The sequence below is a fragment of the Schistosoma mansoni genome, assembly GCF_000237925.1.
Source record: "Schistosoma mansoni, WGS project CABG00000000 data, supercontig 0299, strain Puerto Rico, whole genome shotgun sequence".
Lineage (NCBI taxonomy): Eukaryota > Metazoa > Platyhelminthes > Trematoda > Strigeidida > Schistosomatidae > Schistosoma > Schistosoma mansoni.
In genome coordinates, this window is record NW_017386155.1 from 50,003 (window position 1) to 76,752 (window position 26,750).

The 26,750-nt window shown below is 34.6% G+C and overlaps 2 protein-coding genes across 2 annotated transcripts in view; both read right to left on the bottom strand.

Annotated features, from left to right (window-relative positions):
• Smp_173280 (peptidyl-prolyl cis-trans isomerase h, ppih,putative) overlaps positions 1–25,640 on the bottom strand; it is a gene marked incomplete at both ends in the record, with an annotated part of 43,455 nt that extends 17,815 nt beyond the window's left edge. The window contains 9 exon segments of the mRNA XM_018792414.1: positions 1,558–1,647; positions 3,407–3,688; positions 3,693–3,708; positions 5,508–7,443; positions 9,509–9,823; positions 9,914–10,012; positions 11,588–12,113; positions 13,145–13,531; positions 25,494–25,640. Of these exon segments, the coding sequence (XP_018644402.1) occupies positions 1,558–1,647; positions 3,407–3,688; positions 3,693–3,708; positions 5,508–7,443; positions 9,509–9,823; positions 9,914–10,012; positions 11,588–12,113; positions 13,145–13,531; positions 25,494–25,640 (3,798 nt within the window).
• On the bottom strand, positions 16,228–17,807 carry Smp_173250 (hypothetical protein; the record flags this gene model as incomplete). Its single annotated transcript, XM_018792415.1, has 2 exons — positions 16,228–16,623; positions 17,664–17,807. 2 exons carry the CDS (start codon positions 17,805–17,807, stop codon positions 16,228–16,230), a joined length of 540 nt encoding a protein of 179 aa, XP_018644398.1.
• Positions 25,641–26,750: the final 1,110 nt, after the last annotated feature.

Here is a 26,750-nt window from a genome sequence, read left to right on the forward strand (position 1 = left end):
TAACTGCCGATATACATTTTAAAACATTGTATACCTGTTGCCCTGTTTCGTATCACTTGCGACTTAGTTATGTACAAATTGTGATTCCTCATTTGCATTATATTATGGTTGTGTACTTAATTTATATGGTTCTCTGAGTATTCAAGTCTTAATAATAAAAGCCATATCGGTTTACTGTTTTCATTTTTCTGACTGGATATTGGGGAAAGAAAGAACTATGTTGAACCAACAGGAAATATGATTACTGTCATTGCTGACGGCCACTTGTGTTAGTGATCATAGAGAAAGTTATTGATCTGATTGGTGTAGGAGAACTTGTAATGAACAGATTTTATAATATTGAGAACCGATCAGGTGGATGATACAACAGGGTAAAGGTCACAACAAAAAACAATCGTCAAATTTATTTCGAAAAACCATCCAACCAAACTGTTTTATTTTCTGAAATCATATGAACTTTTAAAATGAATTAATGAATGAAAACTTAGTGTAGATAATTTTAGGGGAATCACCTTCATCCTCAATAACAGTCATTATTCTACAGGATTGTGTAAACTAAGAGTAGGTCTTTAGTGGAAAAAAAATGACCAAGCTAAAAAAAAACCGACTGGACAGTGGAAAATGAAAATACATATTGTGTTATGAAATATTGTACCACTCTAGATGACCACTTTGGAACCATTAAGTGGGTAATATATCAAATGAATAACCTTAATATGGTCTAATTCCACTAGATATGAACAGATTGAAATTGCTTAAATTTACATAAATCAGTACTATCCTGGTCAATTTTGAATCAACACATGTAACTCCATGATTGTGAAATTGTGATAAGTGATTTTATAACCATCAGATCATGAAAGTAAAACCTTTTTCCATTTGGAATTATTTTTATACTTCTTGAAATTTTAAAACTCTAAGGTATCGAACGTAGTAATCAGTATGAGCACAGAAAGACTAAGGGCAGAAATAAGGAAGATCAACTTGATAACAAATATTTAATTTTGATCATAGTCTCTAGATCACTGACATAAGTATTCATACAGTCCTCAATTGGAAATACACAATTATGAAAGTCCTTGATTTGGTGTGGAAGTAGGTTAGAAGGAAACTAAAAGTGGCCAATCCAAAACGTGACATCAGTTTATGAAGTCATAGACTATTGGATAGAGCCATTCTGGTAATTGTAGCCCAACAGTCTGGGGACGTCATGATCATAACGATCTAGATACACTCACTTTTCATCTCCCATTACAGTTTCACATTTAAAATTCATTTACACTTTGTAATCTCACAAACTCGTTCTTTATCATCCAATCAAAGTATCTATGAGGAATCTGTTTCACTACCACCAATATTGTTACTGCTTCTAATACTCAGACTGATTTACCTTGACAATTTCATCTCACTGTTTTGATATGGTGTGGAAACTTGAACCCATGTATGTGTCAGAATCCACATGGCTTATGACTGAATGATCAACATAGTGGGATTATACATATATATCAAGAAATATGGTTGGGAAAAAAAGAATAAAAATTTAAAGGCTATATTTACCTGTCCACCAATCGTGACATCGAAGAAAACGACTGGATTATTCGGATTGTTCATACGCTCTGCAACTGCTGGCAAAGGCACCCCCATTATCTAAATTTAATTAAGGTGGGAGAAAATAACGTATTTGCAAGGCATATATAAGTGGAAAATATCAACTAAAAACATTTTATATTCGGTAGCAGTTTAAATTGGAAATAGTTCTCAGCTCAAATCGTAACGTAAATTATAATTGACTGATTGCTGAGAAGTGATCGACGTGATATTTGTCTGGTCCTTCCTTATTGTTGATCAATAGAAATCTGTCAATTTGCAATGTGGCTGCTAGTCTAATTGAATCTACGCCCCAGGCATGATTTTCAGATGTAAAATAGTTAGAGCCAGGGTTCCCGGTCGACTACCTTCCATCATCTAACAACGTAAACTACTGAATTCAGTAGAAAGGTTTGAATACAATTGTAATTCCCAAGATTTTTCTAATGATCTTATAGTTGCATGGGCTGAGAATAATATTCATCTTTGTAACGACTTACCATCAAATTATCTCGTAATACACTGATTTTTTTTGCCTTGTCAAACAAACACTCCCCTATTCAGTAGTTGTTTACTCATTAATCATAAGAAGCAGGGCTATTTAACCATAGTACATTAGTAGCCTTTGAAATCTACTACAATCAGAAAAGCAACCTAATACGTTCATCAGCAAAGATGAAACTGATTTTAAAATGCTTGTCTCCTGGAGGAATACAAGCAGCATGTATATGCTTGCGCAAATAACCAAACGGAATCCTATTTGACTTAACTAATTCATTTCAGTAATCAGAACGTAAATTTGCATATTTGACTTTAAGGTACTCACTTTTATGACGATACTTGATACTAATCGGCTATGAAAATTTAGTAGACTCAAGTTTGAAATATACTGGTTAAAAAACGATTGCTCTATTCATTAAATCATTCACTTCACTCCCCTATCCCATACTATACTTCTTTAATGGAAAGGTTTTACTTTCAATCTAAATGGCAAAAATTATTAAACAAATCAAGCAACTACTGACAAAAAGTAATTGAAATTAGCTTTCATTCTAATCATACAAATGTTCTTCAACTTATTCACCAGGTATACAGATTAGTTTATTTGGCTTTGAAACACATTCTATATGTATACATGAGGGCTAGTGATACTAATCAATTAGTTAAACTAAAATGGGAGCGAAATGAAGTTAAAACCTGAAAATTAAATGTTTTAACCACTGACCCATCACTTCAACATACAACACATACACATATGTATGAGTAAAAGTAAACACAAAAACTGACTTGCAATAAGACAATTGGTGTATTTTTACAATTCTGATAAATGTCCATAACATTAAAAGTACATATTACAAGTAAGATCCAGTACAAGAAAATAATAGTGTGAATATACAAATACACAGTTGTTGTTGTTTTTTGTTGTCTCCTGACATACAAAATAATGACTAGTCCTTTTTCTTTTTATATACAAAGACTGAACTCAAAAATTTACAAAACTATACACTTTTGAATATTAAAAAAAATGTAGAAATTAATAAATTATCTTTAAACAAGTAGAGATTTACAATGATAGTTTAGTTAAAATTATTTGACATGTTTGAGTATATTGTTGTAACAGTTCAGCAGATAACTCGGAATCATTATTATTACAGTTATTTACAAGTGAAATAGATTGTTCAATTAGATCTTTCAATGAATAAGAATGTGTTATAGAGGATATTGTTGACAATGACGATGATGATGACGACGACAACGACGAGGATGGCCATAGATAAGAGAATAATTCATTGTGATTTATTTGTTCAATAAATTTAACTATTATCTCCAATGGTAATTTACCAATAAACTGAATAATTAATTTTGGATTAAAAGCAATTAAACGAATGGAACAAGTTATATAAGTGAATAATAATTGATTATTCATAATTTCTTTTGATTTATTATGATTTAGTATATTTAAAAGTTGATTTCCAGCATCAAATAATAATTGTTTTAATGAATTACATTGTTTCCCAGGATTATTAGTTTTGAATAAATGTGAACCATAGATAATGATATCTGTAATTAAACAGCTTAAACGACTGATAAGACTCAATATATCATTGTTTGATGACAAATCTTTCATTCTGTATTGTTTACAACAACAAAAATACATAACATTTAAACAGTTAGTATTCGGTGAAAGTTATGTACTATAACAGAAAAGGTTACATGTGATTAAAATAAAAAAATTATTGTTCAATTATAAGCAAAGATGGATAGTGGATAGCAGTGTAATCCAGGACGCGCGTTTCGTCCTATTTGGGACTCGTCAGTTGGATGTACCTGCATCTCAGAATTGATGCTCACTCTGAGACTCGAACCCAGTACCTTTCGCTCCAAACGTCATCGCGTTATCCACTCAGCTACTGAGTCCTGATATCCACTTGCTTGTGCAATAAGGCTATATCGCGGCAATACGCACAGTATGCACATATGCCAATAAGAGACTGACAAGTTGCAGTCCTAAACATCAATGGGAAGATTCAAACAAGTAATACTAAGTGAATTTATTGTCCAATTAGATTCGTGATAGAGTCTTGGCTTAACATTTAAAAAAAGATCAACTTTTAAACACTTGTTTTTACATTAGAATATTACTTTCTATCTACTTTAGTATGGTTACTTGGATAGTATCATAGATAATCATAACACAAGATGCATCTTAAAATCAAAAACATAAGCCTGAACTTAAATATTGAGTTAATTTCTCATAATAGTTAATATAAAAACACAACGAAGATAAATTATGTTATGATTTCACTTTCTTTGCGCCCTGTAAGTATATTTACTAGATTATACAATCCAGTAGTGAAGAGTTTGATTTAAGCCAGTAACAGCAACAACCTTCATTGGAACAAGTGATAGTAAAACTAAAATAAAAATGAGATGACTGTTTACTGTGCACTAATAAGTGCAGACTACCAAGTTGAGGATAGAGACACTGGGTGACACAGAGGTTCAGAATACTTCGCTACGGTCCAGAAACACGCATTCTCAATCTCTCATTACATTTTCACTTTTAAAATTCATTTACACTTTGTAATCTCACAAATTCATTTCTTATCATCCAATCAAACTTTCTGTGCATAATCTCTTTCACTACCATTAATACCGTTCCTACTTCTAATAATCTGACTAAGATTTACCTTGACAATTTCATCTCACTGTGCTGATATGCTGGTGTTGGGGATGTCGAATCCCCAGAACTTACTTGGTAAATGGCTTAGTTTTGTAATTTTATTTTGGAAATTTGAATTTAGCTGTTTTCGCGCCAAACGCGCTCTTTTTACCTTCACGTCATATTTCCCACTTGTAAACTATCTTAAACGCTATTGGTCCATTGTTTCTTTGTGTGTGCTGTTTACTAATGATGCTCAAGGACAATTTGTTGCTGTATAAATGCGCTTGACTTTTTCCCTTATTTGATTGCTTGTACTCGGCTGCTTACGGAATACATATATATTCCCTACTTGCCTTGGACTTCTTCATCTAGTTAGCGGGGCCTGGGACAACAGATTAGAATAGCTTATCGTGTCATTGTGTCATTGGCTTTCGTTCACTACCGCGGAATCGATTTAGTTCAAGCATATCATGGTGGCAACTTGAGCCGATGCACTCATGTGTCAAATTCTAAGCTGCTAATGACCAACTAATTTACTTGTGAATTTTCAAAGACCAGTAACTCATAATAGAGGGATGATTTACAAATCTATCAGACGTACAATAACGACTGATTTACAGCTAAAAACTTTTTAATGATTTATAAAAATTGAATTATTCACATATCACGATTTATTTTGACCGTATACAGGAAAATGTGAAAAGTATGATCATAAAACTTTATTGTATCACTTTAATTAGTTAAACAGACTCACTTCAAACACTTTGTTAACCATGGAATTAGTCGACCCGTGAGAAGCCAACCTAACAAACCATGCTGTCGGTGTCGTTCCACTTGTCGATATCTCCGTGTACGTTGATGATTTCTAGATCTTGAAGAAACATTGGAGGGTTGTTCATCATGGAAACCGATCATTGCCTCTTCACCAACAACAAAAGCCATTGCAGATAGAACTAATCTTAAGGAATAAATAATATCTAAATCAACCACCGTCTTAGACAATATCGTCATATGTGTTGAAGAATCATCTGTGATATGATCACGACACACATTTAAACATGTATCTACCAGTCTAAGGCATAAACAGCGAATACGATGAGCTTGTTGAGAGAATGCAAAATTATGAATCTCAATAGGTGTTGAAGACTCGGATGCTTTTGCTGGTAACCAACCTTTTTGACGAAGTCTACGATAAACAGCTACCTGGTTAGAATTCGACTGAACATTAGATTTTAAACAGGCGTTTCGTGCTTCTCGTGCTTCCTGCCAAGCTAATAATGTTTTTAATGCAGTGGTTATGTAGGAAAATGAAAAGTGATCATTATTGTCAACCACTGCTGGAGTAAGCGAATGAAATTCAATTTCATCTTTGATTAATTCCACATTACACCATAAATTAGGAAATGCAATTAAACAATTATCTATAATATGTGGCATTAAGTATAAAGCAAAATTTTGTTGTGTAAATGCTTGGTGAAATAAATGACTTAGATATTGAATTAAAAACTGTCGAGACCATTCTACTTGAACAAGATCTAAATTAGTTGATAATAATTTGAAAATAACACCACAAGCAATCGAATATTGAGTTATTTCAGTGAATTTATTACAGGTATTAAGTAACCATTCGGTAGATTGTTGATAACAATGCAACATATCTATTTGATGATCAACACTTACACTATGGCACAAAGATACAAATTTCTCATCCATTGATTTTAAAAGTAAAGGACAATTTAAATAATTGAATGAAGTTAAAATAGCATTTAGTGAAGATAAAATAATTTGAATGGGCATATTCGTTTGTTTTAATTCATTAGATAAATCTGTTGGCGTTGTTTTGATTGAATCTTTATCTGATAATAGGAAATTAATACATTTTTGTTGTATCTCATCATATTGATGATCTGGTTTTGTATTATCAGTAATCATATGATTTGCAGTCTTCGATAAAGACACATCAGTGGATAAACAATCAAGTACCATTTTTTTCCCACCAGGAGATTCACTGGTCACCTTTCTTTTACGATTTATTTTCTCATCATCATTCAGCTTACATAGTTGTTTGTTTTTTATCGGACTGGAATGAGTTTGTGGAGCTTCGACAGTGACGACAGGGACTTGAAGGTGAGTTTTAGAGTTAGTCGAAGTAGACGATATTTGACCACTAGAACAGATTTTTGGGATTTCATTCAAGAAAGATGATGAAGACAGTCGATCACACCACCGTAAAATATCAGATGAATACTTATCTGATAATAATGAAAATAGTTGAACATCAGATTTAAGTGATGCTGATAATGATAATGCAGGACAATTTGAACTACGAGAAAGCGTCGAAGGACAGGTCAACACACGAGAGGAAACATTATCATCTAAAGTTACGTTTGTTTTAGAGCGCTTATTTTCTAATTTCTTTATTTGTTGTACAAGTGGCTTAGTCGATGTTTCCAAATATGATGTTTCTTCTAAAGTCAATTTAGCTTTGGAATCTGATGATTTCTCACATAGATTAATTGGAAAATTATCATTAGAGTGAAAAGATGATGTATTCAGTGAAGAGTCAATTACTTGAGAATTAGTTTTTAATCTACTTCGAGTAACCATTTTATGGGATTTTTCAGAAGATTTTGAAATACTTGAGGAGTTTAAAGTTTTTGCATTGGAACAATTGGTCATTTCATTTTCACCTAGAAAAAAGGGTAACAATCTTGTTGAACACCTTTTATTTCATTAAATGACAAACATGAAAACAAAAGAATTTACAATACAGTACTATTAATAAAGCTTGGTTAAACCAATTACCTTAAATTTCGTAATTTACATTATCGACTATCCTTAGTTACATTACTATTAAAAATCATAAAGCACTAAAGAGCCATTTCGCCCTACTATGGGAATCCTCTGCAGAACTCATCCACGACTCCATCCGGAGATGGAACTTAGGACCCTTATATTCCGCAGTGAACACTGATGAGAAACCCCATACTAGGACGGAACTTTTATCGAACGCTTTTTAGTTTACAATGGTTGTTTAAAGTCAGTCTGTGATGTTAACTACAGAATCCAACAGTCTCCCCAACCCTACCTGCATCCATAACAATAATTTTCCTATAGTTGAACGGCATTAATGAAAACAATAAAACAGGAAGTATACTTTCATGAAGCTACACTAGGAAAGAGAAATTCGGCCATATTTAATACTATAATGCTATCGCACGACTAACATAATTTTAAAATGCCTGAGATATAGGATAAGTGATAATGATAACAATGCAACAGTTGTCATGTAGTTGAAGCATGAAAATAAGTGAAATATTGATCTAATTTCTTTTTCAATAGAATAATAATGTGACGTAATTTATTAACAAATCATAGGTTTAGCTGCTACTGGGATTTAAGCAGGACATTTTATGTGAAGTCTAGAAATATTAATTGGCTGCAGCAACAGTAAAATATGTGTCTTTGGGTTCGAAATTTTGACCTGACAGTTGAAACCCAATTATTTTAACTAATAAACGATTAATTGATATTATTAAGAAACACTACAGGATTATTTTATCTGATAAGTAAATTATTCAACTTACTTCATTAAGTAATAAAGTATTTTCTAGACATATTTCACAGTTAATATGCCCGAAACTACTGTTCTTCAGTCGATTCCTAACACAAGTAAAAATAGGCCGCTTGAATACACTACTTTTGTCGGCTATAAATTTATGACAAATCTAACACATTGGCTCTTAAAAAAAGCTGACCTATGTATAATTAAAAATTTTAAGTCTTGTTACCTTAATTTTAATGTACTTGAGTAACTGAGCATAATTTCGTACATTCCGCACTGAACCATACTCTAATTTATATCCAGTCAGTCGATTAGTGATACTCTCAGGTTACTCAAATTTCAACCAGAGCTACTACTTTGATGTGATAGTCGGGCTTGTCTATCGTGGTAATTCAGTGAAGCTAGATCAGTTGGATAACCAACATTTTCAGAGACACTAACTTCTCGCAACTGAGAGGAGAGGTCAGAAAAGCTAATTTCTAAAGATATCACACTTCGCCTTACCCTACAGGCTTCCAACGCTGGTGGCAAGGCTCAAAAAGTATGTAACTAACACACCAAAGGCTACACTCCAGGAAAAATTGTGTGGCGAGCCTACAAAAGCTGTCTCTTGGTCACTCTCTCGAGTCATCAGGGCTCCCACTAAACTATTTTCCTTGTAAAGTACCTCAAGAAGAAAGGTCGTTCCACAGTGTGGACAAACACGAATTGAAAACTCCTCGCATACATCTGATTTCCAGCTATTCAAGCTAGAGACAGAGTTCGAACCAACCTCCCAGTACTTGAAATTCGAGTATTTTTGTCACTATACTTATCATTTCATAGGCACAATCGTATATAGGTATCATACAAAAGGGAAACTTATCGTTGCATCTGTCCACATGTGAACTACACGCATTGAACAATATGTGAATACTTCATATCCCCACGCAATGCATGCATCGAGTAAACGCATGTCCTGCTCAGAGTTTGAGTTTCAATAAATTTCGGAACATTTTGAATAGTTAGAAAAAAGGATCTCCATTAAATTCAAAATCTCAGAAGGGAAGCTTGTACAAAATCTTTTTTATCAAACCGACAAAATAGTGTTGGTTTTTGTATTATACTGAATGATCCTTCAAAATAATAACCGGAAATTATTCACACATTAAGGGATTGATGAAAAAAGATAATTTAGAAAACTTGTATACCTTTATTTTTTTCCGTAACATTTCCACCTGATGACACTTCCGAAATGATTAAATCTTGCTTCAGTGATTTAGAATCGCTTTTAACATGTCTTGATTGTAAGCCAGAAACTGTGTTTTCATCAGGTTGAACATCGTTCAGAATCACAGGAGAATGAAAACTATTGTTAGACGTTTCATTACAAGACAGTGAACTAATATTTATTGAATTACCCTTGAGACCATTCGATTCATTGGTTGTGATATTCGATTGATGAAGAGGAGATTGAATAATTACATTTTGATCCTGAAATATATCTTCGGAAGACTCAGGCGAAGCTTTATCATTATTATAATTACCATTATTATTGTCATTATCGTTGTTATTAGTATTCGAACTTTTGTTTTTGTCATTATTATTAAAAGTACCATCGCCATCGTCATCATGATCAGAAGAGGAGGAGGATATATCAGGAAATTTCAAACTACCACACCTACTACTCTCACTTGATGAGTAATCAGACATTACTATATGAACGGAAAGTAAACAAAATAATAAACGATGGGAAATGTTAATTATTTCCAAACAGTTCAATATTATATATATATATCTTGGTCATCCTCTCACTCCAATAAACAATATGAATTGAGGATGATGCTGTCTTGAGCATCAAAAGCTTCTTAATTAAGTCATCCAGATTAGAGAACACATCGCAAAAACATTTTTATCACCTATGAATCGTACACAATTACATTAGAGATTTGTGGAGATTGTTAAATCTAAACAGTTTTGTGGGGAGATGACTCAGTGGTTAAAGAGTTTGACCTTAAGCCATTAAGTCCCAGGTCCGAACCTTGTTCCACTTACTACGATCTGGACAGCCGGATAGTATTATTCGCTAACCTGAAAAATTAATGTGACTAGAAACCAAGTACACAGACCTTTACCTGGGTAAACGGTTCAAATAAGTAGATGATGATGGTTTATATCACGGATTAAACATCAGACAGAGAATAATTACAAAATTAGGTAGCAATGGGTAGTTTTGTTTTAGTTTGCGACTTGCTTAAAGATGTTTCTCTCACTTTTATGAAGAGAAAATTACAGCAGGAGTGCCACTGAGTTCCATTCTGACTCATCTGATAACGTCTCAAGCCACTATGTTGCACTAATTCTGGAACCACAACTAGGGAGTAGTGAATAATCAACAAATGCCGGCCTTATACAGTCTGTATTCATGCCACGGCACTATACCACAAACTGATCACATCTCCTCGTTTTCAAACCAGTTCTAGAGTCATCAGATAATACATAATGCGGAATTTGCTGAGACGACATTCGTAAAACATGTTCAAGGCACAGAAGTCGGTGTTTCAAAATGGTAAAACCAGATTTGTCATTGCTGTGCTCGGACACACGTCTTCAAACCCCCCCCCACTGTTGATGTGGCGCTGCCACTGAATGTCAGCAATCCTTTGGAGACAATGATTACTGAACACAGAGAGTTGCTTAAAATCCTCAACTTGGAGAGGCCAGGTTTCACAAACATTGAGCAAAATCGCTATGATGATCATTAACGGAAAAATGATGTTGCTCGCTCGCGATAACTACATAGACAACTATAATCCGGCTCCAACGTATAAAAGGGACAGAAACATGACTTCTACAAAATAAGTCAAAAGTCTCACTTTCTTGCTGTTACAAGAGACAGATCTCATATCGTTTCGTGGGAGAGGTGATATGATGAGTAAGAGTTAAGACAAGAAGTCTGGTCTTGATTTATTGGCGAGTGACCCAACTATAAAGTCAATATCCTTTAGTCTTCTATGAAATTTACTCATCATATTTTATTGGGTGAAAAAACCTAACCTTCTGACCAACAGTCTTGTCTTTAACATCAGTCCACTAGAGAGCCTGAGTTAGTAAACAATTCTCAGCTAAATCATACCATTGTATTCCATCTTTCAACCAGTTCTGTACCCATCCAAGTTTTATTCATGAAATCATAATCCACAAAACAATGTGACTTACAGAAAAAGTTCAAAATCACATCATACTTTAATCTCATAATAAATAAAGGGGAAATAAGTATATATACTCACATTCTACTTTATCTATTTCACAAGGTGGATCATTTTTTATTATTTCATCTTGGCTAAATTCATCTAAATCTACTTTATCTGAATTTATAGATGGTTTGTCTCTTTTGACTGTGGAAGTTTTATTAGAACTTTTATCCATTTCAAAAGCTTTTTGATCAATTGAAGGCTTAGCTCGAGAATTAATAAGGTGAATGTTTTCATTTGATTTGTTAAAATCTTTCTTCGGTGATTTAGCCACAGTGGAACTATTCACTGACTTTGAGGCTTTTTTATCCAATTTCTGAGACTTATTATCTGAAACAACCGGATCACAGTCAGTGAATTGAGATAATTCCATAGTTACGTGGTCAGGAATTGGAATAGTAAGTAGTTTAGCTATTCGTGTTATACAGTGGATATTTAATACTGCATTTAATGATCTCATTTGATTTAAATCGTAATTCTTTTGTAATAAACGCCAAAAAGGTTCAATTAAGGTTTTGAATTCTGTTCGTATTGAGTCAATAATATGAGATTGAGCAACTTCCTACAGTATAGAAACAGTAAACATGAAATAAAATTGTTAATATTGGGCGGAAAAGTGGTGCTAAAGAAAAAGGCTAATGGTCGAATGAGTGACTAGAGTTAACCTAATTACCAGGCATAGATTGAAGCATCTGGCTTTAAGTCACACTCTAAGTGTAGGGATTAATGGTACTAACTGATTATGGAAACAAAAGTGGGTAGGGTGGGGTTTGAATCAAGAACTTGGTGGTTTAAACACAAACAGCTTGATTACAAGGCCATCACACACAGAAAGTAATGTCTACTAAGCAGTTGAGCTTGAACATACGATAAATTCCTTTAAATTCATGGGCGGTTAGATGTTGTGTACGAACAATCTAAGAAACATTTTAAAATGAAGAAATAAATTTCAGCTGAATTTACAGAATGTAAGGCGTTTACAATGTAACACCTTGTACATTTACATGGACAACTTACCATTGCTTAAGAATTTATCATATTGAGCTATAAAATTCATATTTCCAAAAAATTTCAAATTTTAACATCAATTTCAGATATAATCAGAGTACAACCTAGTACAGATGTGTGTTGACCCATATTCCATAGCAAATTAGCATTATAAAAATGAGTAGTGAAAAAGTCAAAATAATGTGGTTACAATGATGATCAGAAGGACTATATATTGAAAGTAATATTCGAAAAGACAGAATGAAAAGATACTTATAAAGGAATACAGGAACTGAAGATCCGGAGGAAGATAAAAAGTGAATATACTTGCGTCATTGTGATCTATTCTAAGCCGAAAACAGATTATTGCAAAAGCAATAGAGTATATATATACGAACAAGTCTCATCCAAATAAATAACAAACTAATTATTAAATAAATGAACTTGAAAATGGTATATACATTAAAAATTAATTCTAAAAAATTTTTCCGAAAAAAAGAAAATGCAAAGTATTCAGTTTCAGATTAAATGAAATTATTCTTATCATTATTGTTGTTACATAATAACTGATCAGAAAATAATGATAGTATAAATAAATCAAGTTACCTTTTCAAGCATCCCTCTTATTGTTTCTCTTAGGCTTTTAACTTCAGATTTCAGAGACTCGGACAGCCTAATACGGTATTCTATTTGCGTTCGTAGTTGAATTATAGCATCTTGAGGAGGTAGATCATGTAATTGACTAAGCTCTGCATGATCGGTCATGACCATCATTGTTGTAGCCATTTTATCGGCTTCATCGAAGGGATGGTGATGATTAGGAGCATGCGGAGTACTGGTAACTGGACTGTTGACAGGACGTTGAGTTGTCGCTGAAGCTAACCGTGATCGAGCAATAGCAGCTTCCTTTCGAACACGAAGTAGTTCTTCTCTCAAATCATCGCGAAGCCGACTACCCTCATTGATGATATTCTGATAGTGAGTTATTGTATCCTATCCAGAATGGTTAATATATAGTAAATTATGTTTATATACCCATTTACGATGCTTTAAAATTAATACATGATAGACGTGAATGATGATTGAGGAAAGCGTACATATGGTCCACAAATTCAGATCTTAGATAAACATACCTGACAAATCAAATTTGCTAATGTCTATTAATTAGTTCCCAAAAACCTCTGTTTCAATGAAGGTAATCAGTCAACTTAAGCTAGAAGATATATCATTAAATGCAAAAGCTTTAAACAGTAGGGAAGGAAATTATCAATCGATAAGGTAGTGGTATGCAAAGACAATCCTAATGAACACCACTTAATAGTTAGATAATGTAAAATCATTTAACGTGATACAACATCTATACTTTGATATATCATCATATCTGAATATAGTTACATCATTACGATGAAATAAAAAGTGCTAACTATAAACCAAATTAAGCGCATCATTAGAAACTAAAGCTGTCATTATTAGGTCACTAAATACACAAAAATCTGTTTTTTGAAAACAAAGAGATTCCTATTGTGAAAACCATCAATAATGTCTAGTCATCATAATCTTACTAATAAGTAGTCAGTAAAAACATTAAAGAAACTATTCAGACTTACAACTACCTTTATTTAATATAGTTCAGCATACAAAAGGATAGGTTAACTTATTCCTTTGTTTGAACGTATAAACATTGGTACAAGGGAGCACCAAATACACAATAACAATGAAGTCAGCAGTAGTTATCATTTGTTTGTGTGAGGACTGTGATACTGCTCAGGTGCCCAAACAGAAACAGGCGGTTTCCTAAGGGGGCCGCAACCGGAGCCTTTGACCCGAAAGTCTAGTACACAGGGTAGTGAGGCAACGCTAGGAGACGCAGTCCCATGGTAGCTGGTGACCAACAATAGGTTCATAAGCCTTTCATTCCCTCAGGATCCTGCAGCCCAAGCGCACCATCAGTTTGAAATCAAGGTTTTCCAACTCCCCTAAGTGGATCCACTATATCCACCAACCTGTTTAAAGCACCAGACATTCGCTTTTCGTCCTTTCAATTTCGGAGACAACACCCTCGTCGCGAGAAGGCGGTGAGTAGAACTTCCCTAAGGGTGACTGTATACGTGTGACCATGTGAGAGCAATTCGAGAGGGAGAGTGGATTCTCCCCACTCTCTACCGTACCAAGGCATTTGGGGGCGATGGGTTAACTTCTCTTATTAGTATCAAGTAAGCCGGTCTTTTGACACATTTCTGGAGAATAGATACAAGAGTATAGATGTTCTTACAAAAGTTAGTAATTTGTCTGGTAATAAAAGCCTTGATACAATTCATTCTAATTATATATCCATAATAGTAAGAATCCCTCAACTGTTGCCCAACAATAAGCATTGTTACTAAAACTAATTGTTATTAACAAGACAATCACAGCAAAAACTATCTATTATATTTATCTTTAAACAACAATTGACAATTATGCCGTTTTTACTACTATTAATATTGTTGGGTGACAAGATTCGAGGAGAGGAAAGGGGGAAGGGATGAAAAACTTTATCAATGTAGGGGTGGATAAGCATCATAAACTTAAACTAGCCATTTAAAAGTTATACTTAACTTCTGGCCAATTCATAAGTGACTGTAACGTCTTATAACTTGGAGATGACTACATTAATCGGCGAGACTAAACTACATGGACGACCTTTGAACGAATCTTAAATGACCTTGAGAAATATTAGCCAATCAGAAGACAGTTAGTATACAGTAAAAATTTATTATACAAAACCAAAGAATTAAAGTGGATACACTTCTTTTACATGGGTCAAAAACTTCTCAAGGTCAGATATAGGTTCAGAAGTTCTAAAATCATAGTGCATACGGTACAGGAACACATCCATATGGCTCCATAGTAGTCGACCTCTGAAACCATGATAAAGTCTCAAAAATTCTATTAGCCTCGACCACACAGCTTCAATGTTGTTGGTACATTGGTATGGTTTAGGGTTTAAGGTTAGAATTAAGGTTTAGGGTTATGGTTTAGGGTTAAGGATGGTACTATATATTATGGACGACCTTTGAGCGACGCTAGAGTGACTCTGAGAGTGTCAACATAATAACTAAAACTAAATGAGGGTTATAAACCTGTGTGAAGAATTCAAATCATGATTTACAGCTCATGGTTAAGGTTAGGAATTATACTTAGGGTTTTCATCACAAACTGACATCAGCTATAATGCCAAAACTCTTTATACAAATGGGTAATTGAATTTCGCGCCGAAATCTTATGATCATTTCTCTTGTAGACGCTGAATTACCACGTCTTCTCTAAAATTCGTTGTAAACCGACCGTGTGTAAGCATCAGGTACCGAACTTAGCGCCGTGACCTTGAAAATCCGCGAAAGCTTCTGATTGGCTCGTCCATATAGTCTAGTCTCGCCCATTAATCTTTATTCAACTAACAGCTAATCACGGGTTACACAGTGAGTTACCGTCTAACAATTTCCATGTGAAAGCTTGTTTGCATAAAATCGACTACCTGAGTAAAATTACAAAACTAGAAGAATAAAAGTAGTAAATGTCTCATTGATACAGGGATTAAATGTGATTTGACTGTATTCTAACAATTCAGACATAAGCTTTTAGTGAGAAAAATAAACATTCAGAACGAAAACTGATAGTTAAGGCAACACCACTGTCACCGAGGTTATCTACCCGCATAACAATGTACATACTTTGTGCATTTCCAAATCCCTTCGCAACTGTTCACACTCGAGTTTGTGGCGAAGTCCAGCTTGAAGCTGAGCACGCATACCGACAACCGAATTTCGGAGACGATCTAACTGACTCTCTGTTCTTTTGGCGTGCATCATCACCCAATCTCGTTCAACATAACTTGAATGTTGATTTATTTGATTGAGTAAAACTGGTTGCTGACCATTAGTTATATTATTATAGGGTAGGATACTAACGTCACCATTGGATTTAATATCTGTCTCGGGGTTTGTGGATGGAAGATCGCTTTGCCTTTGAATGAACCATGTTTTGAATATTAGCACTGCATCAAGAAGGTTTGAGCAATGGTTAGCAACACGACGGCAACTTGCCTGCAAACAGAATAATGATTAAGCTAGAGATTAAAATATTTTTCTCATTTCACTACAAATAATCGAAGCAGTAATTTACCACTTTTAAGAAGTTGGAAATTTTTTTAACTCAAAACAAAAGTTGGGGCTAATAACTTCAGAAGAATTGTAGGCAATTCATGACTGATGACGAGTGAAAAAACGTTTCAATCCCGAGAAAGCATCATGAAATTCGCAACTTTTCATTGTTTACAGGGAATGACTTATGCTATCATTCACTGATTCACCCGTAAAAGAATGTATAAATCCTAAATCTTACTGTGACAGACTGATAAATACTAATCCATACAAATATACCACTACACGTTAGCTCTGAAGACTTAAAGAGATGGGCGTTTCACCAATCTTTGTGAACACAGTAAACACACCAAGATGAACAAGCTAAAAGATACCACTTCTATTTTTATATCAGCTTTTATATAGCTTTTTATTAATCACCAGTATGATGAATGTATCCGTTATTTCAAACCAAATGAAACCGAAGTAAAACAATTCACATGAGTTGAATTAAAACAAATATAATCGTCCGTGTGCAGAATTGAACCAATCCTTAGTGTCTAAGAACTGGTGATTTCGGAAATATCATGACAACTACAAACTAATGCGTTAATTGTTTTGCTATGTAGCTGCGAATATAAAACAGAACATAATTTCTACCGGGAGTTGTCAAACCTGACAGAAATAACGAGTGAAATCACTTGATTACTTCACCAATCGAGAATAAAGAGCATACATGGGATGATGTTGAGATGAGAAGCAACAACTTAAAATTGATGAAATTGCTGGCTTTACTTCAGCGAATAGGTTATATTTCCTTTAGCACTACTTACTTTGCTGACTGTATTCACATGACGACTGAACTTAAGGTCAATCGAAATACAACTGGTTAGATATGACAGAGAAAATCACACAATATACATACCTAATTACTAATTATTTTATTATGGATTTATGGAGATAATACTATTAGAGCTACGTTATATAGCAAACAAGAAACCGACCTGAGAACAAGCTTTTGAATTTTCGAGATCTGAACTTAAACACGCTCCCCCTTGGACACACCCTACTGATATCATCAGAGGCAAATTCTGAGGATTTACATGCACCAAAATTTCAAAACTTCCGCTGGAGTCGATGCATATCATGTTCAAAAACTTTTATATCTATAGAAATGTTATTTGTTGTTCAAATCGATGGTATAACAGAAATGAGAAACCGTGGAACATCCTAGGTTAATGGTGGTAATATATAAAAAATTGCATATAGGGATATAGTGCAGGAAGAAAGACAGATATGAAGCAATTTTAATCTCATAGTTCAAGGGAAGACAAAGAGTGTATACACCTACTCCATTATGATCGATTCTGAGCCATTTCACCTAGAGTCTTCAACCATTGGTAACGTTATCACGCAGACCCCAACCAAGTAGTCTGCATCTACCAACATGGCTCAGATATGAGGTTAGTAACTTCAAACACTGATGCCACGTTTTAGTTAGGCCGCCCCCTAACTCTCTTCCAACCATCTCCTATACCAGTTAGCATTGCGCGTAATAGTAATCAGTGTTCAGGCATACATAATATGTGCCCCAACCATCTCAGTCAGTGAAGATTCACAATCTCATCAACTGGTTTACCATCATGATCAGAGATTCGTCAAGTACGAAGGAGTCATTAGATTTTACAAGAACACCAAGTCCCTTCAAGCAAAGACATCGATGAGTTCTCTGACAACCAAGGCAACAATAAACATAAGGATGCATAAAATCTGAGCGATTTTGTAGGAAATGAGGTTACTTTGCATAGCTGGCAAGAGAAAAAGATATAGCCAGTTTCTAGCTGACGCAAGTAATTATCACTGGACATAATGCAAACTTAATAGGCTAACATTTATTGAAATATATTAGATTGCAATACGGTTAGGTAAAATCCATGTCATCCATCTTATTTATCCACGTTGGCTGTCCGTAGGTCTGATGGAATTCTGTAGACGATTCAACGCCTTACGAGTTACCGATAAAATTATCTTCATAGAAAAGTTGGCTCCAGTTCAATGAACGTTTGCAGATCGCAAAACAATATCTTAAAGTATTTTTTCTAAAGAGTTCTTCCTCGCTCATACTACTCAGTGGTGCGATCATGGTGTCAGTGATCAGAAGACAAAATAGCACATCATCATAAGATTTGTAGCTCGGGACAATTTATTTTTAAAGTTGAACTTAATCCATGGAGACTTAGTAAATTCATCTTGTCATTTGTATATATGGATACTATATAAAATTTCATAATTTATATGAATGTTCTTGATAGATCTTGCTATTTTCAGGCTATAGCAAGTGATTAATCCAATGTACAATATAACTATGTATTACATTACTACAAAAATCTTGTTATTACTTGTCAATATAATTTATTTACATGAAATTTGTTCACACTTCATATAGTCACATGTTAAGTGACGTTATTTGGTTCTGAGTTGTAGCAAACCATGTTTGTTGTAACAAATAAAAACTATGCTAAAGGAAACTTGTGGTGTTTGGATGAACTAGTGATTCATTTGCACTTGATGACTGCTTGAATTCGAATTTTAAATGCAATACGTCCGGTACAGTCGAAAAATCATGCCACGGGTTCTCGCTCACATTTTACATGTTGTCGAGGATTTTGAATGTCGTTATTTATCAGCTATTAACAGCACTTTTCCGTCACACATCAATTTCCATAGTCTTTGTGCTCGTTACACGGTTTATTCCAGTCTATTAGTAGGTTAACGTGTTTGTTGCTCATGACCTGGGTGAATGTTGAGTAAGCCTAATTTGGTTATTTGTAACAATACAAACTCAGGCAGGTGAAATTCACCATTTTTCGGGTCAAAAATAGACCGCGATCAGAGTTTCACGCAAAAGTGAGCTCGAAAATCATTTACATATGACTCACATCCCTAATTATGGTAGTGATGAACATTGGTGTTGATAGTTGTTGATAAAATGTAGGTTGAAGCAATTGGGCGTTAAAATATTGATGAATATTATATGACTTGCCAATATACAGCTGTGAACTCTTCTATCCTTTATGAGTATCATCATTTTCGACTGAACTGACATTGTTATGTAAGGTATCTGACAAAGAAAAATTCCATGAGTAACAATCGACGTTGATAGCCTTTTCTATCCGCTTCCTAAACATATACAGGAATTGTGTATAATATCACTGCAAGTGCCACATAAATTAGCCAAATATTCTTCATAAGTAAAGCGGTGTGTGTTTGCTTTGAGCATGGTAAATAAAACTTGTCGTAGTTAATACTAGTTTATGATGTGTCTGTTACAGGGTTAACAAATGAATTTCTGTTAACAGAATCCGAAATCACTGACCAAATCATAAAATTTTAATGCATGTTGACGAGTAATATCTAAATAGTGCTTACCAGTCATTTCATTATTGTTAGTAAACGGTGAATTGCCAATAGTATTATGAACGTTGTAATTTGATTTTCTCAGATTTCATATTACTTATTTAAGATTTTGAATCCATTTATTTGGTGCCTTTAGTTTGTTTATCAACTCTAAATAACTAGATGAAATTCTAGGAGGGTTAGCAAATGAAGAGTACTATTTACAACATGTAAGACACCTAATGGTACATCCTGTTAGCTACATTTTCATTGACTTATTGAATTTGATACTGATAACGAAGTTCAATCGTTTGTTACACGATTGGTCACGTCACCACACTTTGTGTATTTCCGATCCGTATTCGCTATCGTAAAGAATACTACATAAAAACTAGCGTTAGGGAAATTACATTCCTACCTACTTATTGATGATTCTTAAATAGAAAGTGGCTTCGTTGAATCTGTACATACTGTTCGCTTCGTCTGGGTAGTGAAATTGTTGTTCTTATGGAGGGTGTAAGCGTTATCTATATCCCATCGACTGCAATGTCTGAGAATATGATAAGCCATATAAATTATATTTCGCAATTGGTCGAGCTTACGTGTAAGAGTTCATCTTCTTGTGTATGCTAGCAACATATGATGGCGAGGACACCGGCATCTCATAGTTTATCCATGATCCAAGTTACGTCTTCATGCAATTGTTTTGGCTTCCAGAAAAACAGAACAGGACGCCCTCGACCAAAATTTAGCAAAACCGGACAAAATTTTTCCAAAAATGGGGAGATTGGGAAGTTACGAAGCGACAATCGGTTCAACGTGTACACTACAAAATAGAGAGGGCTAAACCTATGTTCTTCGCAATAACTTTGTGGTTTAGCTGCAGCAAAAGACCACTTACATATGGGAAAACCTGATATTCGTGCAAACCGACGAACCCTCAGCAACTGAAATAAGGAATAGCTGCCTCTTGTCAGGCCATTCAAGGTTTTGAAAGGATCTGACTTTTTCACCGTGTCATACATGAGTTCGTGTTTTCGAAGACTTCTTAATTAAATCGCGTCGTTTCTAGGATTGCTTTTTTATTCTATGATTCAAATACTCTTATGTCACAGAAACACACATGAATTACGCAAGTGAAACTTACCACAGAATAAAACTTTACCGTGTCTGTGCTCACCTCTGTAACCCGATTTGCAGTTCTTTGTTGAATCACTCTTCATTTTCCACAGGAAATAGAACCATTATCAAACAAACGAGGACTTCAGTGACCCTCGGAGTTTAGTTCATTTTGTCGACTGAGCGAAATATTAGAAGCTTTCACTGGCTGAAAATCAAGTTCATTCACTTCATCACAGTAAACACATGAGTTTTTCCGGGGTGAACTTCAGCATCAATCCTCTTCCTAAATTCTGAATATTTATGCCAGATATCAACCGATTGAGCAGCTGAAATAAAGCTGATCACCCTGACGTACAGCTGTAAATCCTAATCCTAATTCTACACACTTGTTTCTTACCAGTCAGTGTAGCGTCACTCCGAGGTCGACCATAAATCATAGTCTTACCATTGTTGTCAACCTTTTTGTCTAATAAATTTCTGTATAATGACCTCACTTAGAGCTCTTACGGAGGTCTTTGATAAAATGTGAAAAATCAAATATCAAATACTTCGTTTGCAAATATTTCATCAACTGTCCTTTACGTTCTTCACGATTCTTCCACATCGCAATTGCTTTATGATTCCCCCTCTGTTTTCTTCGATTTATTCTTCCCAACCTTATTTTGCTAGGCCTTCCACTTCTGACCGGTGTTACATACTACTTATATCAGTCACCCGACCGTAGCTGCAACCTTGTCGTGGTGGTCGGGCTTGCCTATCGTGATAACCCAACCGAGCTACATTGGTCGGAACATATGTTCCTGTAGTTTCGACCACGCCAGGCAGGTCGATTGGAGAACACTAAGACTAAAAGCAGCATCTCAAGGTCTGAGGGCGAAGTCGTACTTCTGACTGTAGAGAGGTGTAACAGCAGTTGGATGTTTCCATCGACAACCAGCATCTGCAGCGATGCCGCCTTCTCAAAAGGAAGGAAGGGGTTAGAAAAGGTCAACCCTAAAAATGTCATACCTCACCTTACCTTCTCCAGAGGTAAGGCCCTTTGAGGAACAGAGCTAACACGTTAAAGACTTCCCACCGTGTGTGACCTGCCTCAAACAGTTATCGCTTTGGCACTGCGGTCACTCTCCGAGGTCGTTAAGACCAACACTAATCCAGGTTCCTCGAGAAATACCCTTCCACGGTGTGGGCATCTGGGAATTGACATCAGCCCTCACACTCACAACAACACACGAGAACAAGTTGGTCACATTCAAATCCTTCCTACACCTCCTAATAACCCTCTTATCTCCACGACTGACCCTTCTTACGTCCTTTTATCACCTTACACCGCTAATGCAAACTATTCGAATACGCGGAACGTTATTCCTGGTCTCCTGAAACCACACTGTAAAATAACATATACGAGCTTTTAACGTCCGAACACTATGCCAAATAGGACAATAGGCTTCCTTAGCTAGGACCTTAGAATCTCGCACCATCGATATGTGCTGCGTCTCCGAAACGCCCATACAGGATCCGAGTAGTATCATTCATTTGACCTCACCATATCAAAAAATAGAACCAACTCGATCCACGCTTCGTGTATCTAGAAGCCCCGATGCTCCCAATGCCTGCAGCTCAGACGATGAGTTTTACAAAAAGATTTCCGACCTTCTCCGAAAAGCTAGGTGTTCTAATGTAGTAATAATGGCTGGTTACTTTGATGCTCGAGTAGGTAAACTAAGCGAAAGGGAAAGACACCTGGGTGAATCTTGTGGTGTGGTGGCTCAGAGAACAGATAGTGGAGACCGCCTATTGTAGCTATGCTCAGATAACCGCCTGTTTCTAGTAAATACTAACTTTAAGCATAAGGAAAAACATCTTTTGAAAGGGAAACCCCCGAATTCGTCCCAACATTGGACCCAGCTAAATCACATCGCTATCAGCCACCAATGGAGGGGCTCGATAGGAGACTGTCGTCCATTCTGGAGCACATACCCAGATTCAGATCATGCTCTAGTGTGAACACGTATCTGTCTGCGTCTTACTGAACGAAATCTCGGCACGGATACAGAAAGTTCGTCTAGCTTTTGCCAACTAGTATCATTTATGGCATAGGCGAGATTATCCAAAGGACGGGTTTACTGTGCAGCAGTTCGTTCCATCCTACTTTATGCCTGTGAAACATGGCGCCTAAGAGAAGAGAATATTCATAGACTACTAGTATTCGATCATAGGTGTCTTCGAAGCATTGCTCGTATATCCTGGAACCACAGAGTGAGTAATGCAGTTGTTAAGAAATGGCTACTAGGTAAGGATGGCAAATCAATTGATGAAATAGTGAAACTACCAGTTGAGATGGCTGGGACACGTGTTACGTATGTCCAACCACCGACTGCCCCAACGTGCGATGTTTTATGGTGTAGGAGTAGGTTGGAAGAAAGCTAGGGTCTACCAGACCGAAACGTGACACAAATCCATGAAGTCACTGACAAGTGGACTGAACCACACTGATAGGTGTAGACTATCTGGTTGGGATCCGCGAGATGATAGCAGCCGATGGTTAGAGACCTTGAATGACATGGCTCAAAATCGTTTGCACTGGCGAAGGTGCATCCGCTCTTTGTGTTCTCCCAAATTCTTCATGTCTCTATCTTTTTTCTCTTTACAAATTTAGTTCACTGGATTATACTCCTTGAATAACATCCTCAAACCCTAACCTTTCACATTACTGCTTATACTCTTACTGCCTCTACCATTATGGGATTCGAATCGACAACTGCATCTCTGTGCTAATGTGGTATGGCAACTCGAACTGATGTACGTAGTACGAAGTTCTACATTGTGACTGACTGACTTTTATCTGTTAACATAAGTAGCATGCACCACAACACCAATTGTGAATGTGATATCTATTTTTTATGTACATAAATCCTTAGCTTTCCTATATATTGTTCGTTACAAAGTACATAATGACATCATAAAAACGTTCCAAATATTTAAGCTATTGATAATGAATATATATACAATAAAATCTTAATTAAACAGTCAGTAAAATACTATATGTTAATCTGCACAGAGAAATTTAAGGATTCTGAATATCATAAAAAATTGGAATGAATGCTTCATAATGTAATAAATTATACAGTTATAAATTTATTTTTGTTTATGAAACATGATTTAAGAAAAAAAACAGGACATATACTTCTAAATCATTTTCAATATATTTCAGAAGGGATATTTACATAGTCAACACGAACCTATACAAATAATTTAGTGTCACAAAAAACTGGTGAATAATGTATAAGTATTTTAAATAAGGACTGAATAATAATAATATGGACGTGATTAAGTCACAGTTGGACATTTGTTTAGTGATAATATTAAGTTTATAATATTGTTACTAAGTTAGAAAATCTTATTCTAGTCAGCTTGGCAAATGGAAGACTTTTTACAAGTTACTTTTGCATCAACAAAACACTATTGACTACAACTTAGTTTTTTTTTAAACATTTAAGTGTATTGTTACAATCCACTCATCTACTGGTCAATTTAAAGTGAGCACTGTTTACCATTTGAAATCAATATTTTATAAATAAAAAGGATCTTTCAAGAATCTGTTAATTATTATGTAGTTGAGTTACAATCTTACCAATATGATTGTTGATAACTTACTATTTGGTAAACGTTGACCAACTGCAGATAAATTCATCAATTGAACACAATGACACTTTACTTGAATGTTATTCTAGTAGAATTTATCTATTGGTATGTGGTATCTTATAATAGTGAGTTTATGTTAAAAATCAATCAACTTATTTTACTAGGACATTCGACACAATTTCGAACTAATTTTTTATATTTAGATTATCAGAAACTACAGTAATCAATTTAAGGTGAGATAAAATTTCGATAAGTATTAGCGGTAAAAACGACTCATCGTAACTGAAGCTTATAAAGTGTATATATTTGTCTTATTTCCATATTATACGACAAGAAATACATTTAAACTAATTGGCTTTAAAGGACATACGCAAATGTGTGCAGTAGCTTATCGAATATATTATTTTGATATGAAATAGTGTTGTGTTCGGAAAATAAGCGTTTAGTTGATTGGGTTCAAAAAGGTTACTAGCATGCAATGAGTATTAGTAAGAAGCTCAACAGATTGTCCAAGTAAAGGCGAATGGCCTTTCCATTAGTAAAAGGCAGATATAATTCAACAAAAATCTAAATGGGATGAGTTACTGAAATCATATAGATGGAAAGCAGTTACGGTATTTTTTCATGTGAATCAATCAGTCAACAGAAGTTTATATACAGGAAAGCATTTATACCTGTGGAATGCTTAGAACATACCTATACAGACACGCTGTATTTACGCAAAGTGTAGTAAAATGTTTGGTAATTATAGTACGAATGACTGCATTTTGAAGAAGTGAAAATGATGGACTTAAAGTGCCTTTGTTGAATGTATCTAACATCTAAACGAAATCATTTATTTTATATTTAAACCTACTGAACATTACTGGAAGCTACTACAAAGGATAACTGTAATAACAAACTGAAACGACAAACCATTTTAAACGTCTTTATTTATCCGTACTTATTCTAAACTAAATATCTCATGAATACAACTTAAAAATGCAAACATGTCTATTTAATTGAATCTATTAGGATTCTTGTAATGTAGACTGCCAACCACAGATCTACAAGTAACTAAATCTGTTCTCAAGTGCTATTTATAGTCTTAAAGTCTAATAAAAAATTTGTAAAAATTGACGCTTTTTGAAGACTACTAATTTAGAACGAATACTTGTGGTTGAGAAATAATGTAAAATCAACTTGTTGATAATAAAAAATGGTACAGTAAATCCATATAATTTCAAGTTAAAAATTCCAATTTAAACGTATCACTTGATGCTTTTCGTAAGCATTCTCCAGATGAATGCTATTGGAAAGTCCAATTAAAAAGAGCTATTAAAAGTAAGAATGGGGCAGTCCGTGCTAATATGAGCTTGTTCAAAATATACGTCTGATAAATAAAAATAAACTAAAATATTCCACAGAAATAATTCGAGTATTCCATCGCGAATCTGAAAAAGAGGGGAAAGGAACAAACAGTCACATATGGCCAGAAAAGTTGAAAATTTAACACGAAAGAATCGGATATGAAATAAGCCGGACAATTAATCTAACATTGAAATTATTTTATTAGATAAACAGCATTTCAGTCATCATTAGAAGAATGACAAAACCAAACCATATGAGTATGACACAAAAATAAACATAGAAAATATTATGAACAACAACAAAAATCTGGATCACAACACAAAGCAAACAATTATATGAAGCCAAATGCAGCAAAAAAGCAGACCAAAAAAAAATACGACGAAGAAAACTAAAAAAATATTACCTATGACATTTAGTATTATTTAAAATATGCTAAAACAAAGTACCGAAATTCAAAAAAAAATAATGCAATATAATAAGAAAAAAGAAACATAAAACCTGAAACGAGGGAAAGTGCTAACTGTCATCATAGAGTGACAAACAGATAAATAACCATCATAACTGACACATTTCGTCTTCAA